The 18,128-nt window shown below is 46.6% G+C and overlaps 2 protein-coding genes across 3 annotated transcripts; one reads left to right on the top strand and one right to left on the bottom strand.

The window, feature by feature from the left end:
* Window positions 1-1,597: 1,597 nt before the first annotated feature.
* On the bottom strand, window positions 1,598-8,936 carry TST (thiosulfate sulfurtransferase). Its single transcript, XM_081211141.1, has 2 exons — window positions 8,143-8,936; window positions 1,598-2,094 (listed from the first exon to the last, which is right to left on the bottom strand). The coding sequence occupies exons 1-2, from the start codon at window positions 8,738-8,740 to the stop codon at window positions 1,796-1,798; spliced, it is 897 nt and encodes a 298-aa protein (XP_081067267.1). The 5' UTR covers window positions 8,741-8,936; the 3' UTR covers window positions 1,598-1,795.
* A 17-nt stretch (window positions 8,937-8,953) lies between these two features.
* Window positions 8,954-15,987, top strand: MPST (mercaptopyruvate sulfurtransferase). 2 transcript variants are annotated; one of them, XM_081211138.1, is made up of 3 exons: window positions 8,954-9,106; window positions 13,869-14,521; window positions 15,245-15,987. In XM_081211138.1, exons 1-3 carry the CDS (start codon window positions 9,090-9,092, stop codon window positions 15,541-15,543), a joined length of 969 nt encoding a protein of 322 aa, XP_081067264.1. In that variant the 5' UTR covers window positions 8,954-9,089; the 3' UTR covers window positions 15,544-15,987. The 2 variants fall into 2 exon arrangements, with proteins under 2 accessions (XP_081067264.1, XP_081067265.1); XM_081211139.1 differs by lacking the exon at window positions 8,954-9,106 and adding an exon at window positions 10,051-10,480.
* Window positions 15,988-18,128: the final 2,141 nt, after the last annotated feature.

Below are 18,128 nucleotides of genomic sequence, written 5' to 3' on the forward strand. Positions count from 1 at the left end.
CACAGCTGAATATCAGAAATAGCCTGATATTTGATAAATCTTGAATAGATTGGACTATGGGCAACTTTATATAACTGAGATGCGTGTGTCAGATGGCCGTTGCAGTTGCTTGAGAGTAGCCAGGCAGGACTCCAACCTGTCTTTTACAGGCTTTATTTTGGTGCAACTATTTACAGTGAAGAGCCCCAAAGCTCATGTCTAGCTCAATCACTAGCAGAATCCAGGAGTGGTCATCTTTTGGACCTCCCCCAACGTAAGAGTTTCATTACCCCCAGCCTTCTCCTTCCCTCTTTGCGCCTTAGACTACTGCAGAGGATGGGCAATGGCAAGGGCGTGTTTCCCTCCTGTCCGGCTTGCCCAGGAGCGGTGTTAAGGCTCCCACCAGCATCCTCTGGTCCTTGCACCTCTTCCCCACTGGAGGTGGGGTTTTCCTCCTTCCCGGAAGAGGAACTGCTGCGCAAGATTTTCGGAGGCTCCCTGTAACACAACTGCCCTTCTATTTCTCGCCTCTGAGGCAATGGCAGTTTCCTGACAGCGTGTTTTCGTATCTGGAGAGGTTAGCACATATTCATTGCACTGCATGTTCACATGATGAAAAACTGCACCCTATTACAGCTCTCTTCCTCAAATATATGACAAAAGTCTATTATAGCTCTTGAAATGTGACATTGCACATATGCAATCCTATGCATCATGCTTGGCGGCAAGTCCCACTGTTGAATTCAATAGGAATAACGTGTGTGGGTTAAGAAATCCCCATTTCTTTGGCTTTTTTAAAAAACCAACAACAACAAAGTCTTTTTATGTAGGATTATCAGTGCAATCTTCACAGGGAAAAAAAGTCCTGTTTAATTAGTCCATCTTGCCATTTGTATGTCTGATGCAAGATTGCATCAAGGTCTGTGTAGAAATCCACTGAACAGCTGCATTGTCTTCCAGCACGTACACTCTCTAGTGGTGGCGAAATATATACCTAGGCCCTGATTGGCTGAAGCAAAATCACCTCTTCTGTACAAAACCTACTCTTCTTATAGTATAAAAACTGGTCTTTGACCTGGGTCTAACTGCCCCCATTCAGATGAAGGATTGTGAACTGCAATAGCCACATATGTATGCCTGGATGAAGCTTGCTGGTGGGGGTCTGTGCCTCTTAATAGTGTGTATTAGGGTGAGGCTAGCTAGCTTTGTTATCTTATAGACTGCACTCAAAGGTGTCTTTACTTTGTTAGCCTTCCTTAACTGTCTTTATTGGTGAATGGTTCTAATGTTTACAATTTCATTCCCTTCGGTGTGGCTTATTGAAGTAAGCTTGGCTCCTTGATCGCACACTACAGTGGTACCTCGGGTTAAGTACTTAATTTGTTCTGGAGGTCCGTTCTTAAGCTGAAACTGTTCTTAACCTGAAGCACCACTTTACCTAATGGGGCCTCCTGCTGCTGCTGCACCGCCACCACGCGATTTCTGTTCTCATCCTGAAGCAAAGTTCTTAACACAAGGTGCTATTTCTGGGTTAGCGGAGTCTGTAACCTGAAGTGTCTGTAACCCGAGGTACCACTGTTCTGAGAAATAACAAAAATTCACAGAGGTAAAAGGCCACTTGACCTGAGATTCTGTTTTATTCCATTACCAATAACAAAAAAGAAATAGGAAAAAAACATAGTGTTCAATTAGAAAACTAAAAAATTTATAAAAGACTACGAACTTCACATTTCCCCAGCCCTCGATCTTTGTCAGGAATAATTAAGAACCCAAACCTCGGTGCACGAATAACCGCGGCAGACTGCTATTGCTTTGCTTATGCCTTATGGCGTTTCCACTCTGAAATTTTAAGCTCTGGCGGGGCACGCCGAAACCACTCTGACCAAGATCCATCGTAGATGGCCACATCTGGTGTGCCACACAGGTACGCCGCCAGGGCAATGTGGCAGGCCGTGACCCCCTTGCGGCATGTGGCAATCAGCGGCTTTGAGAGATCCACTTTCTTCTCCTGGAACATGCTCCGGATCTCTTCTGTGCTCTTCTCAAATCCTTCTTCAGTCAAGAAATTGAAAAAAGGCATGTTCAGAGTTTGGGGGATGTGGCCTGGTTCAAGCCCTAGAATAGAAGGAAGAGAGAAAAGAGCCTCCATTTAGATATGGTGGCAAAATAAACCAATGCAGACATCTTGATGCTTCAAAAAACTATGGAGGCAAAGTATCTCAAGAAAAGGTTAGGGAATATGCTGACAGAAAGGGTTTAAAAAGGCTATTCCGGAAGGAAGGAAGGAAGGAAGGAAGGAAGCTACCTGCAATTATATAAAATAAATTCACTTTAAAGATCAAATGATGATGATGAAAATTAAATTAAATTATGTAAAATGAATTCAGTTTAAAGACAACAACAAGCAACAACAACAATTTATTATTTATATCCCGCCCATCTGGCTGGGTATAAACTACTTCTGATACAAAACAGTTATAACCTGGGACACATCTACAAAACTTGCATTAAGTGATGAATCAAGGTATTTAGCCAGAAATATTCACAAACAACACTGACTCAGTAAAACTGAACTGGGAGATCAAGAAAGGATCTTCAATTATTTTGTTTGGTCTAAGTGAACCAGCCTGATCTGCACTTCCTAGACTAATATGTGAATTGGAACGTTGTTACCCTTTGGTTTTTGCACTTCTCTGAATTTTGCAATGTAATTCTCAAGCAACATTGCAAAATTGTACTTTTCTTTAATCAGTACTTGAATCAACATAAGCTACTTTGGGTTGCTTTAGGTCGCCCTGGGCAAAATAAAGGGACTAAAAAATTCAATAAATAGTAATAATAATAGTAATAATAGTAATAATGATGATAATATCATGGACAGGACAAATTGATAACACTAGACATTTTGAGTATGAGAAAACTGTTTTTCTCGTATTTATATTTAGAATGGAAACCACTGGTATGCAAATTTTGATAGTATGGAAATAATTTAAAAGAAAGGATATTCAGAGTTCAGAGTTTGGGTTTGCAACACTCCAGCTGTACTGGAAGTGCTCACTGTCTCACAAATGGCTGGTTTTGATTACCTGATGGTAAGGAACAGGCACTCCGCACATGATCAAATGCAATGTCTTAATTGTTGTGTGAAATATCCAGTAACATAAATGTTTGTAGGCTAAGCTTCACTAAACTCTGGCTGGGATGACTGCCCAATTGCCACAGATTTAGGATGAGTTCATATGAAAAATCTGAAGAAATCACTAGGGCGGTCTGCTCATTTTGTGTATTTTTGTACGTATGATGGATAATTTATTTGACATATCCTAGGCAACCTAATTACCAAGTAGCTCACAGGCCATTTACAGGTGCTTCCACTGAGGTGATAAGCCACAATCTTGCTGTTTGGGTAGAATTATATTTCTCAAATTTGCCTTAAATAACATGCATATACTGAGCACATGTGAGGATGGTGGTTGGTAGAGAAAGCAAATTCCCTTGATTGACTCATATTGAAAAGGAGGGCTTCCTCCGTAGCATACTGAAAGTCACTGCAGGTAGAAGACACATTTGGAAACGATGTATCATGTCCCACCAAATGAAGAAAAACCCACCAGCCAAGGATGTCAACCACCATTGATCAAGCTTATTGGCTTTGCTGCCTGTCTGGGCCTGCCAGAGCCATGAGACAAGTCACACAAAATACACAGTTTGGGGTGAACTGTGTTTGGCAGGTCAGCTCAGGACATTTAACCAAGTAATCAAAACATTCACTCAATCCAGGCTTCCTTGCCACAGCTGTTCATCCGAACCCCCCCCCTCCCACTTTTGAGAAAGTTTAAATCTCATGGGTCAGGGCTTTGTGTTGTCAGTGTTGATCATGACTCAAGTGTCTTACGATGGGACAGCATTTTAGAATCCGTTTGCACTCACGTAGCACCATAATGTGAAGTTGAAATAAACATTGGCGTGCTTAAGGGACACGGGTGGCGCTGTGGGTTAAACCACAGAGCCTAGGACTTGCCAATCAGAAGGTCAGCAGTTCAAATCCCTGCGACAGGGTGAGCTCCCGTTGCTTGGTCCCTGCTCCTGCCAACCTAGCAGTTCAAAAGCACCTCAAAGTACAAGTAGATAAATAGGTACCGCTCCGGCGGGAAGGTAAGCGGTGTTTCTGTGTGCTGCTCTGGTTCGCCAGAAGTGGCTTAGTCATGCTGGCCACATGACCCGGAAGCTGTACTCCGGCTCTCTTGGCCAATAAAGTGAGATGAGCACCGCAACCCCAGAGTTGGTCACGACTGGACCTAATGGTCAGGGGTCCCTTTACCTTTACCTATGGCGTACTTGGCTCCCCTCCACCCAGAAAAACACACACACAAAGTGGAGTAGTTTAGTAATTTTAGACCCTAGATATCATGGTCTTACAGGGGCCCCACTTTTGACTCTGATTGTAATGGTCTTGTGGGGATCCTACTCTTTAGATCAGGCTTCCTCAACCTCGGCCCTCCAGATGTTTTTGGCCTACAACTCCCATGATCCCTAGCTAGCAGGACCAGTGGTCAGGGATGATGGGAATTGAGTCTCAAAACATCTGGAGGGCTGAGGTTGAGGAAGCTTGCTTTAGATTGTAATATGTGTTGCTTCAAAATGTGGTAGGCGAGATCTACTGTATTTGGGGGCCCTCCTGCTGAGCTGGTCCCTGGGTTTCTGCCCTCCCTCCACCTGCCCCTGATGGCACCACTGCATTTCTGTCCATGTCCACACACATAGCTCGTGCACACACACTGTACACAAAGAGGAGCGACTGGAACACTGAACCTGCAGCAATTCTTTTGGAATCGTGCCACAGTTGGTCTCTCTCCACAATTCCAGATGGACATTTTTCGTCTCATTTGATTCTTGATTTGTCTCTTCTGTGCTCCGCAGGAATTGGCTCTGGAGCTCATGGCTTCCCCTGGACATTATCTCAACATTAAAGAGCTAAAAAAAAAAAATTGAACTGAGTTTTTAATAACCCACCCCCCATCCTTCCCTTTTGACTGCTATGTTTTGATTTTATAGCACATCCAATAGCTTCCTGCTACTCCATCTGCCCAAGCTTTGAAGAAAACCGGAAAAGCTACAAAATATAATAGTAAACAGATGCTCAATGTTTACTTTCTCAGTAGTATCACATAAAAGTTAGGTCCCTGGGACTCTCAGTTGGCCATGCCCCATGCCCTGACTAGCTCTGCTCCATGCCCTTCTCAAGTGCTTTTGCTTGGCTGAAAGGTGTCAGGTGGCCAAAATGTAGCTTACTGTACATCCATCGCCCTGCACACCTTGTCTCTGGCCCACCACCAACATGTGGCCTCTGGAAGGTTGCTCCCATTTGACCTGGTGTAAGTGAAGAGTATGCAGAAAGAATCTGGGGCTCCTATCTTTACTAAATGTCCTTCATACAAGTTGCAAGAAGCATGTGTGGGATAAGAACTTCCTACAGTGAAGGATCAGGACTCAGAAAGCCCAAAAAATGTGTACTTGTCTCCCACAGAGGCTACCCCTATCCGAAATGTTGCATTTTTCAGGTCATGCAGCTGCAGTTAGTACATAAAAGGGCTTTAGCACGCAAATAGTGAGCTGCCAGAGTAAAACTTGCAAACTGACCCTTAATCTGTTCCAAGAAAGATAATAGCTGTGTGAACATAGTCATGTGATATTTTAGAGGTACTTATGTGTGTGCGGCTCTCTGAAGCAGGTTGCCTCCCAATGACGAAACACTGCATGAACCTCCAACCCCACATGCAGCTTGTCACACATCCATGCCTATGTGTACTTTACCACATGTTGTTGGCATCTGTCTGTCTTGAAAGACAATGGAGTGTGCCTCTGGGGGTGAAGTCAAACTGTTGCAATTGCAGCACCAAAGTGACCTCCCTGGGGCGCAAGCCTGGACAGTGTGTATGGAGGTCCTGGGCTGCCCAGATAACAAGACCCCCCTCTTGGCCTCATTGATGTGGTCCAAAGGAAAGCAGAACAATACATTTGGCACCAACTTGGCTGCAGGAGTTGCCAGAAAAAGGTGTACAAGGTCCCATCCAACCATCTTAGGGACTCTACTCTGGATTTGTGTAGAGTTTGCTCCTTAGCCAAGGCAGTAGAGGTCTAGGATGAGAGTTTTCCTTCTCCTTGAGAAGCAACCTTCCCCAGGTGGATGAGCCCCATCTGCCCCTCACTTCCCTCTACAGAACATGCAAAAACCGACTTCTTGACCATTGGACCCACTACTGGTCTCGTCCGTTCAATCTGCTGGAGCCTGTCTTCACATGCAGGGGAAGTCCCGAACTCACCAAGGGATTGGGATCCATTGGCTACTCTCACTTGGTTTAGCCGGCCAATGGAAGCCATTTCCCAGGGTGTGGCTGCTGTCACATGCCAACAGCTTCTAGGAGCCACAGGTGATTGCTAACTGCAGGGTGGCGACCAAAGGTTTGACAAACTGCCCCGTAAGGAGCACAAAACACATGTATGTACAGCTAAATCGTCACATGCATATTCATCTGTATTCAAAGCCAACCACAATGCTGAAGATTATTTGAGGAAAACCATCTAGCATGAAACTAATATAAGCCTTGTGAACTAGGTAGATTATGTGTAATCATAGGCTGGGCAGAAGGACTTAGTTATCACTCAACAAAACAAACCAGGGTTAGAGTCACCATCTGAAATCCCTGGACAGCCACCAAGGCCCCAGAATCTAGGAGGGCCCACCAGTGCTGATCCTCTCACTCAGTTAGCCCCCCCCCCCATCATTCCCCATCTTGGTTTTATTTAAGGATGGGCTGTTGTGTGCTGCATGCCCACACTTTTAAATGAAAATGTCCTGAGGCATTGTAGAGAATTCAAAATGGTAGGCGGATCTGAGCAGTGCCAGTACAAATGCAAGATATTACACAGTGCATAAATAAAAGGGAGGAAAAATCTAAAGAAACTGGCCGTCACCAAGTAGATTACAGGAATGAATGCAAATTCTCTTATCTATATCACCAACCTTCAATTTAAATACTCTCTTATCTTTTTTGTTGGTGCTTTTGATATATATTTTTTCTTACACGGAAGTGTTGCCTCCATTAGAAAAGGTGTTAAGAGAGGAGAGATCAGTCCTATAATTTTTCTGCTGGGGATAAAATGCTGGAGTGGCTGGGCATGGCGACCCTGGGGAATAAATGGTTAACTTGGTGTTTATCTCAGGATTCTGTACCATGAGGCTGCCATTCCTCTCTGACATATGCACAGATGCACACAACATTCTGCCACTCCCACCCTTTTGGCTTTTGCCCTTTGTCCAGGCTGATCAAAAGTAACAGCTCAGCAGTCTCCCATGCATTTCCAGGGAGGGGGAAGAGTATACAAGAATGTGAGGCAGTCATTTCAGACTTTTTGTTTGAACAGGCTGGTACAGTATTTGGACAATTAAGAGGCAAATACTAGTCAAGCTGGTTCTCCGAAATATATAAGGAAGAGCCGCATTTCTTGAAAGAGCTGCAGAATCATCAAGTTACCGGAGAACCTGTTTTAACTTAACATGCTTCTTATTACGTTCATGCCTCACTTTCCTCCAAGGAGATTGTGGTGCTCCCCCTCCCCATTCTATACTCGCAAAATTCTTGGAAACTGTTGGTGGCAAACATAAATGTCAAGAGTACAGCTGCTACCAATAGAGATTGTTGGAAATAGACCCAGAGCACAAAAATAAGTTCATCTGCTGCTTTTCTGGCTACCATAGTCAATATAACTAACTGCTTTTGCCATATATAGGGGGAGGAGAGGGAATCAGAGCTAAAGATATGCCAATGGACTATTTTCCGATCATTCCACTCTTCTAATAGATTGTTGGTGGGGAATCCTAAGTCTAATTGTGTCCAGACTTTTAAGGATATAAGGTTCTGTCAATATGGACTCCCTATTAGACACCCACCACGGCCCTGTGCAGGTTTACTCATAAATATCCCACTTTGTTTTTGCTTTTATGCATGCATGCATGGACAGGATTGTAGCCCAAGTGTGCAAAGGGGACTAAAGGAATGGATCTACTTTAGTGGGAAATGAGTGTGGAGAGAGAGTCACATCAGAATGAATGCCAGAAAACAATCCTTTGCAGCTGAAGGTGGTTCCAGATACCGTTCCTACCTTGTGTCCCTGGCTCAGGTTCTGTTCCCCGATATCTCCCTTCAGATCTGGAATCCACCACTTGGAACCGCTTGGATTCTAGGTTCTCCAGCATATCCTCATAGGTCTTCAGGAGTGATCTGTTCAGGCTGGCTTTAAAAACGGCCGGCTCTGGTCTGGTGCTCTCTGATGTCACAGGGTGCCCTTCTTTCACCCAGTTCTTGAATCCCCCATTCAGCACGGAGACAGTTCGGTGCCCAAAGACACGGAACATCCACCAAGCCCGCGGTGCGTAGAAAGTGCCCAGGTTGTCTCCATCGTACACAACAACGTGGGTCTGGTTGCTGATGCCTAGGCGGCCGACGTAGTCCGCAAAGTGCTTCTCGCTGGGAAGCATGACCTCGTAAGGGGATGACTTGTCTTTGCATTCCTCGATGTCGAAAAAGGAGGCTCCGGGGATGTGCTGCTCCCTGAATTCTTTCTGGGCATCTCTCTTGCCACCGGGTTCATACCAGGAGGCGTCCAGCACCCGCAGCTCAGGCCCAATCTTATTGGCCCGCACAGCTTCTGCTAGCCATTTGGTGGAGACCAGAGCTCTATACAGCACTTGTTGCACCATGTCAGCTAAGGTGCTTTTGGATGGATGAAGACAGAACTTGCAAGCAGAAGGGAATATGCAGGAGAAAGGGGAGGGTCTCAAACTCACAAGCTCTGGTGTCTGGTTCCCCACCAATAAAGGAGCAAGGGGCGGAGAAACTAGGACAAACTATGTCCATTTGTATGCAGACCCGTCCTTTGAGTGAACACAGGCCCTCCCCCACAACAGCTGCCAATCCCAGAAGACCTTTTCTCCCTAAACGTTTAGTCTGTTTCAAGTACCTCGAACAAGTCCTAGCAGAGAACAAAAAACCTCTCCCAGTTCCCTTCTACACCAGCTGCTACGGGACGTGCTGTAACCAGAAAAAAATATGTTTGAAGTGCTACAGTAAGTGAGGGTGCAAGAGTGTGGTGTGATTGGCTGAACCGGCAGTGGGGCAAAGGGCTAACCTGAAAGGGGAAACTTACCAGTAAGCTTCCCAAGAAGGCTGAGAATGTGGGGTCGCAAAGGGCAAAGAGGAAAAGTTGAGAGAGAACTCAGGCTATGGATCTGAAACACCCTCCAGCTGTTCAGAACTCTACTCAGATCCGTTACAGGTTCACAGGCAGGCAGCCCACTGGAAACTTTTGCTGCCTATGCAGGACAGGCCTTTGGTGCGTATATAGTTGTTCCCAAAGAATTTGAGAATTAACCCAGAAGTGAGAGGCAGAGCAAAAAATTAAAAATAGCAGACGCTGTTGAGTGTCTCTTGGCTCTAATCCAGTGGAAATATCGGGAGGTCTGAACTAACGCTGCAGCCCTAAAGCCCACTTACTAGGGAGTCAGCCCTATGAAACGCAAGGGGGGACTTTACTTCCAGGAAAGCATATATAAGACAGCCGGGTTCCATGCAGTTCAGAGCTTGTGAGAACCCAGATTCCTTTTAAGAACAGGGTGTTGTTTACAGCAGCACACAGTAACGCTGCAAAACTCGCCCAAGTTTACAAAGGAAGCATGTGAACGAAATCCACGCGCCCAGGACCTTTAACAAGCAGAAGTGACTAATAACTATCTTTGTTCCTTCGCACGGCCTATCCCTCCGCCTTCCAAGTGTTCCTCCTTCCTCCTGTCCTTGCCAATGAGAGCGAGGTAGCAGGGATTACTCCCCGTTATTGGGTCAGCTGCAATTTCCACAAACGCCGCTTTGTCTGCTTTCAGGAAAAGGGGTTCGATGGGGAGACAGGAGACTTTGATCCCTGGAAGATCCCAGGCCAATGCACGGCTGGGAACACTCCCTGCATGCTGCTTACCCCCCTTGGCCGCGCTTTAAGAAACTTGGGGCACCCCCAAAAAAACATATACACGCCTCTTTCTTTTAGGTTCAGCTGCCTGTTGCTGCAGGGAGCCGGCGGGGGGAGCGCGGAGCCTGCTCTAGAGCCGAAAGAGGCTCCCGAGGGCTTCGCACTTCGCCCAGTCTCCCTCCTCTCTTTGCCAGGGAAGGAAAGCAAGGCCGCCTCCGCGGTTCGGTCCCGAAGGGGACCCGGTCTGCTCATTGGGGCCGGAGACGTCGCGCCGGTTTCCCCTCCTTCCGTGCCCCGACTTGGTTTGCCCCGGCAAACTCCTTTCTGCTACTGGTTGGCAAAGTGGGACGTGGCCCTTGTCTCCACCCAAAATGCACGTAACGGCCTAATGGACGGGGAAGGAGGCGGCGGGCGGTAGCGGTGTGGGGCCCTCGGAGCGAGCGCGATCGCCCTCGGCGGGATCTGTCGGAAGGACGAAGAGGTACCTTGGTCGGGGGGAGGCGGATCCTGTCGGGGGTGGGTGGCTGAATGGGGCGTGAAGCCGTAAAGGCTTTTGCAGAGAGGGGAGGCCCGCACCATGTGCTCGGGAGACCGTCAGATTCTGCAAGCATTTCGCCTGCTCAGGAAGAGACTGGATCCAAGGAGATCGTAGATTTGTAGAGTGGGAATGGAGCCACGACGGTCATCTAGTCCAACCCCTTGCAATGAAGGACTCATTTTCCCAACATGGGACTCGAACCCACAACCCTGAGCTTAAGAGTCTCATCCTTTCCCTACCAGAGGTGCCAATTTGAATAAAATATGGGGGGGGGGCACACACCAGGTAAGCCCCGCCCCACATCAACAATCACATGACACGAGGTACATGATGCACACTATTTGAATGGCACTGCCCATCAACCCTAGGAGTTGGCTTCTATGCTACCTACTGAGGTATCCCAGCTGACATCACCAGCACTATTTTGCAGCTCTTTAAGGGTGACCTTGGGCCAGGCGCATGACTTCCAGCCTACCCAGCCTCATAGGATTGTTGTCCAGTCTCAAATAGAAGAACTGTTTCTGCTGCAGGGGGTTGGACTCGATGGCCCTTGTGGTCTCTTCCAACTCTATGATTCTATGCATAAAGAGCTCTGCTGGATCAGGCCAAATCAAGGCCCACAGCCCGGCAGCCTGTTCTCGGATGCTTCTGCGGAAAGCCGGAAAGCAGAACCTTAGTGCAAGCAGTGCTCTCCCCATGTGGATCTCCAACAACTGGTCCTCAGAGGCCTGTTGCCCTTGGCTATCTATGTAGAACACAGCCCGTGTGAGCTTCTCTTCCATTGACTTGTCTAAACCTCTTTTAAAGCTCGACCCAAGTGGGTAGTCATCATTGCCTCCTGTGGGAGAGAGTTTCATAGTTGGAATATGTGTGTGTAAAGAAGTGCTTTATTTTGCCTGCCCTGAGTCTTCCAACATTCAGAGATGGGGAAAACTCACACTTACACTTCCTCTCACCTGTTGTGCCTGGGCACACACACACACTCATCTCATTTACCGTCTTTTCTAAGCTGCTTGAAAGAAAGGTGGGGCAGAAATAAAAGCAAACTCTTAAAGGCAGAGGGCAGTTGCTGTCTTATCACTTCCTTGTCTCATGGAAGTCAGAAGTTTCCATGTCTGCAAAAAGAGGAGCTGGGGCTCTTTCGGAAGTCAGACCTGCCCCTGCCCACATATTCTTGCCTCTAATTCTGCAAAGTCTCATGCAGCTCATTCTCTTATACAACTGTCAGTGGTCAGCCACAGAGCATGCGGCTCTGAGCAAGTGCAGAGTGCATTCGTGCTGACAGCTGTAATTAGTCAGTTTCCACAGAGCTAGGAATTATGGGAGAGGGGATTGCTAGTCTGATTAGAGTTGAGTTTAGGGCTGCAAAAATATAATCAATTAGATGAATCCATTAAAAAAACACATGCCTTCTCAATTTAGGCAGTAGTTATAAAAAAAGACATACACAAATTTGATTTCACAAATTGATATATAGATATATATAAAACCACATACATAAGAATTTCTAAAACTTGCAGGTGTTAGCAGCGGACTATAGACATACTATAGCAGCGGACTATAGACATCTTTCCACCATTGTGTGTGATGCCACTCAAAAAACTGAACAGCAGCGTAACACAAACTCCTTTAAATCAATAGTGCCTTCATAAAAAAAATATATTAATTTATACTGGGACCAAATGTGGCTTTTCTGCAATGACGGAAGGCACTCCAATCACTGGTTTTTTTAAAAAAATATATCGATTCACATGTGCCAGATGTGAGCCCCGGTATTTGAAGTTGGTTCAATGACTAAACCCTTCTGAGCTGTGTCTCAGGTTATGCATTGGTTATTAGCAAATTGTGCCATGGGAAAACCTGGCTGTCCTAAGTCAGGAAATTGGCTTTTAATGGGGAAGATTGTACAGAGGTTGTTTTTTGTTTTTTTTTTGAGCACCAGGAGAGTGTGTGTGTGTGTGTGTGTGTGTGTGTATGCGGTCACATGGCCACTTAAACTTCTGTTCAAAGCTTACAGCTTGCTGTGTTGAGGTGGATTTGTGCAACTCAACATGGTCTGCTCTCTGATAGCAACATTGAGTGTGAGACCATTCATGGTTCCTAAAAACTTAATAAACAAATAGGAAGTAGGTCAGTGAGTGTCTACTGCTGTGAACATTATCACAAGTGACAATGTTTACAGCACCAACGTAAGTTGCACACACTAAGAGTAGAAGTGTGAAACACACATACTCATTCACCTCTGACAAATAGTCTTTCTGTCTCCTGTATAAAAAACTTCCGGAGGAGAAGATGGATATGTTTTCCCTGGGCTGCATGCTCTTTTATATCAAAGAAGATGTTCAGCTTTTCCTTCCCAGCAAACCTAAATCTGTTCCCTTTCTCCTTGAACTTAATTCTTATTGACTTCCCTCTCCCAGCATATCTTGCAGACAGCAGTTCACCTAATTCTTTGAGACAACATTTTAGACTGAGCAGATAACTGAAGACTGTTGTAGTGGTCCTGAATCTTTATTTGCTCCCTGCAGCTAAACAGGGAAACGTTCCCATTATTTGAGAGAGAGTCCTTTCGGTTGTCCAATCTAGCACAAGCTTCTAACCATACTTAATCTACAAAAGAAACAATAGCTCTCTGATTCTGGTAAACACGCAAGACAGTGTGCACACAAACTCATTCACCCCCTTGCCATTTTTGTTGCTTTCCACAAGTTGGCAAGTTTGTTGGATCAAGAACATTGCATCTAACTCAACCACATAATAGGCTAAATTTATCTTTCTATTTGTCTACATTGAGGCTAGGCAGCTTTTAGGCCCAATGGGCCAGTTTTTCTATCTCCACCCACCCCATGGACCCAACTTTGATAGGTGGGTGGGCCGTGCACCTGTCAATCATCTGGTGTCATGATAACATCAGGTGACTGATAGGTGGGTAGTCCCACCCACCTGTCAAAGGTTGACCCATGGAGGTGCGGCAGACATCTGTTTTGCCAGCATGTTCTCCACAGAAGCAGCACCCAGCAGGATTGAACTCAAGTGGTGGGTTCAGTTCTGCCCTCTGCAGGGATCTGCTTCCCCTGTTGGGAACATGCTGGCAAAGCAGCACCTAGAAGCATTGACACCCTACCGATCAGCTGACATCACCCAGAACTGATGGACAGGTGGGCAAGGTTTGGAGGAAAATGACTTTTTTGGCCAAATTGGAACTTCACTTGGCCCAAGATTGGCTCACGAGCTGGAGCTTCCCCACCCCTTCTCTGCATCACGGCAGGTGAACTCCTTCCTATTCTTGTGGGGATGATAATGTTTGTTGCATCATCTTCTTTCACCATAGTGCGGACAGTCCAGCAGAGTCCCAGATACCTCCTGAACCCGAACAGGACTTGAGCACCATGTCTCAGCAGCTTCTCTACCGGGCTCTGGTGTCGGCCAAATGGGTCTCGGAAGCCATCAAGACCCCTCAAGCTGGGCTGGCTGTGCGGCTCCTAGACGCCTCTTGGTACCTCCCCAAAATGAAGCGCAACCCCCGGAGCGAGTTTGAGGAGCGCCACATCCCCGGAGCGTCTTTCTTCGACATCGACCAGTGCAGCGACCGCACTTCGCCATACGACCACATGCTCCCCGGCCCGGCTGCTTTTGCAGAGTACGTGAGCAAACTGGGGGTTGGCAGCGACTCCCATGTCGTGGTCTACGATGCAAGTGACCAGGGCTCTTTCTCTGCCCCTCGCGTCTGGTGGATGTTCCGGGCCTTTGGGCATGACGCCGTTTCCGTCCTAGATGGCGGGCTGAAGAACTGGCTGCGCGAGGGGCACCCCATCAGCTCCGGGAAGAGCCGCCCTGTCCCTGCGGAATTCCATGCCTCTCTGGACAGATCGCTAGTGAAAGCCCACGAGGATGTTAAGGAGAACATTGAGGCCCAACGCTTCCAGGTGGTGGATGCTCGGTCAGCTGGGAGGTTCACTGGGATGGAGGCAGAACCTCGGGAAGGTAACACATCTCAGTAGGCCTTGAGGGTAGAAGAGTTGGCTTTCTTTAGCTCAGCAACTGAGAAGGAAAGAAGCAAGGGAGAGGCACCAGTGCAGGATATGAAGCCTCTAGATCAGGGATAATAATAATAATAATAATTTTTATTTACTGTATTTTTTGCTCTATAAGACGCACTTTTTTCCCCTCCAAAAATTAAGGGGAAATGTGTGTGTGTCTTATGGAGCGAATGCAGGCTTCATGGCTTCAGCGATAGCAATGCAAAGCCTCCAGTGGGAGCGTTCCCGCTGCGCTCCAGAGGCTTTGCGTTGCTTTTGCTGAAGCCTGGAGAGGGAGAGGGGTCGGTGTGCACTGATCGCTCTTGCTCTCCTGGCTTTGCTTCGCTGGAGAGGCACTGTGCAGCTTTCACTCTCTGCACAGAGCCCCTTCAGTGACGCGGGAGGAGAAATGGAAGGGGCTCCGTTTCTCCTGCCGCTTCGCTGAAGGGGCGCTGTTCAGAGAGGGAGAGATTTTTTTTTCTTGTTCTCCCCCTCTAAAACAAGGTGTGTCCCAAAGTGTCCCAAAACATTCGGAGGGCCGAGTCTGGGGATATCTGATTTAATGAAGGCAGTTTGAATTGCAAGGAAGAAGAAAATGAACATTGTAAATGTTCTTGAGCGTGTGGGTATCCTAAGCGGTTGGTATAACTGTTTTTTATACTTTTTATTTTGTTTTAACTTTCTCCAGGAATTGAACCTGGTCACATCCCTGGCTCGGTGAACATCCCTTTCACTGACTTCCTGACCGAGTCTGGCCTGGAGAAGAGTCCAGAGGACATCCGCAGCTTGTTTCAGGAGAAGAAAGTGGATCTCTCCAAGCCCCTGGTGGCCACTTGCGGTTCAGGCGTCACAGCCTGCCACGTGGCTCTGGGGGCGTATCTGTGTGGCAAGGCTGACGTGGCCATTTATGATGGCGCTTGGGTGGAGTGGTTCATGCGGGCACGGCCTGAACACATCATCTCAGAAGGGAAGGGGAAGAGCCTGTGAGTTTTTGGGCCTCTCGCCTCAACAAGGGGCAGAAACATTGCCTTGTACAAGGGAAGGGCCTCCCATTCAAAAATCCTGTCTTAAGATGTTCTCGCCAATGCGTGAAGCATTTCAACAGCAAATATGAGGTTCTGCTGTCCCTTTGTTGGGCATGAATGATGTCCTTTGTTCACTGCTGCTTGTCTGGGTAGAAGAATGCACTGATCATGGTATGGCAAAATAAGGGTTTCAGGTTGCACAAAGGAGTTGTGGTGGTCCAGTCACATGGGCCAAACCACAGGAAAGGGTTACGTACGGAATCAAGTTAGCACTTTGACCGTGGCATATTATCTCATCTGACTACAAAGTACCAATTGTTTCCCCCTTGTGAATTGAAATCTGGTTTACTTTTTTTAAAAAAGTGAATTCTGATTATTATTTTTTAATTAAAAGCATCTTAAGGTACTTTAATTGTTCAGTGTGTTTGTTTGTCCTGATGTAGTGGGTTCTAAAGCATTTTGTTCAGTACACCATATGTTGTAGATCACAACTTGAGTTAACACAGTTCTGCACTTGACCACAGCAGCATAAATATCAGAAGGGCATCGCCACCCATTGAATGAAACTGTACCCGGGGAAATGCACAAGCTTCCTGGCTACACAGAGCTCTTAAATCAGGCATAGGCAAACTCGGCCCTCCAGATGTTTTGGAACTACAATTCCCATCATCCCTGACCACTGGTTCTGTTAGCTAGGGATCATGGGAGTTGTAGTCCCAAAACATCTCGGGGGCTGAGTTTGCCTATGCCTGTCTTAGATCTTTCTGTGGCCAAGGTGGGAAGGTGGTTCTTAATCGTCCATGGAAGGTGTTACAGAAGGGCAGGAGCATCTTATGGTGAGGAAAAACCCTGTATGTTTCGGGTAACTTTGTATATGATCGTTAAAAGTCAATTTCCTAGTTCCACTTTTTGATGAATAATTACAGGTAAGCATGCCAAAGCCACAAATTCCTTCCCTTTAAAAAGTGGTGTACGTTTATTCTGCCCAAGGCAACAGTCTCAGTTGGGGAATGGGGTTTTGGCTCAAACGCGGGGTTAGGTTGGACACAAAGTTCAGGGATGCTGGTGTTGGCATGGAGAGGGCCGGGAGGCCAGCTGGCAAGTCCCAGCTGGGCCGTCTCCTTCCAGCCGTCCTGCTGCGAAGACCATCACCTCTGCTCCGACATAGCCAGGGCACACTCAGCAGATCGAACTGCACACACAGAATAGGCATGAGGCTTGTGGAAGCATACTACAACTACAGATTTATTAATCATAAATCAGGACAAAGAAACATGTCTCTCTCTCTCTCTCGTCTCAGAGAGAACATAGAAAAACAAAAACTATACACAATGGAAGTTCCCAGCAAGCTGTGCTGGAATGTAAACAGACATGTGACACGCAACAATTCCATATGTCTGCTCCTTAAGATGGAATGGAAATGTCAACAGCTGGGGCACATATTGCTAGCACCAGTCCCAGATCCAGGAAGCAAAGTTGGTCAAGTGTAGGCCAAGTCCAAGCAAGGCAAGCTCAGCCAAAGCAGAGGTTCAGTCCAGATAAACAAGGTCAGGCAAAGCAGAGATCAAAGTCCAAAAAGCAAACAAGCAAGGTGGGTAGCATCCTGGATATCTCCATGTGAAGTTAGTCTGGACTCAGACAAGGCAGGGGTGAATACTTCATATAGTTATATTGCATTAAACAGGACTGCTGCTTCCTTTAAGCAGCTGGCTCTAGCCTCCAATGAGGGCCAAGCCTATTCTCTAAAAGGAGCCCAGACTATTTTAGTTGCTGTGGATTCTGGTGATGTGGAGGAGACTGGGGTTGTGCTGTTGCCTCCAACATCACAGACGGTAATGTGACAGCTTTAGGCAGGAGATGTGCAGGTATCACGGGCCCTTCTGGTCCTGGAACTTCTTATGAGGTAGGGATGTCACAGGCCAGCTCAGAGGGCAAATCTTCCCTGTCAAATATGTCCTCTGAATCCAAGAGGTTTTCCTCTGAGGATGAGCAGTTGGAGCCCTTGGTCATGACACTGTTTGACTCCCCTTGATAACAGTGCTATAGCTATTATGACATATAAAAAGTAACAATTGCAAATGCGCTTTAAAAGTCATTGCTCTTTTTTGCAGTTTAATCTTTGATATATTCAAACACAGGCATTTATTAACTGCAGAGTCCCTCCCCTCCACCCCCAAAAAACTGGCAAAAGAATAGATGTGAATTATACATCGGCAGCAGAAGCATATATGAGAAAATGGATTGTGCTCCTGTTAAGCTGGCAGAGTGTTGATATGATGTGCTTTTAAAATGTGAAAGCCCTTTTGGCTGATAGAAGTAGCTCAGATGTATGTATCTGAGAGCCACTCTTATCAGCATATCTCCCCTTCCAGCTCTGTTTTGTTCAGCTGCATTGGAAGATTTGGTTTTTTTTGATAAAGGCTTCTTCACTGAAAAGCAAGAAGCCTGGAAGAAATATATAAAATGATATTTGAATTTGGCTAATTCGCTGTACTGCTGTTCAGATATGGAACTTGGATAGGAAGGTTTGAAGTGCAATACACAGGG

Source organism: Podarcis bocagei, assembly GCF_964188305.1.
Source record: "Podarcis bocagei genome assembly, chromosome: 10".
In the NCBI taxonomy this organism is placed as follows: Eukaryota; Metazoa; Chordata; class Lepidosauria; order Squamata; family Lacertidae; genus Podarcis; species Podarcis bocagei.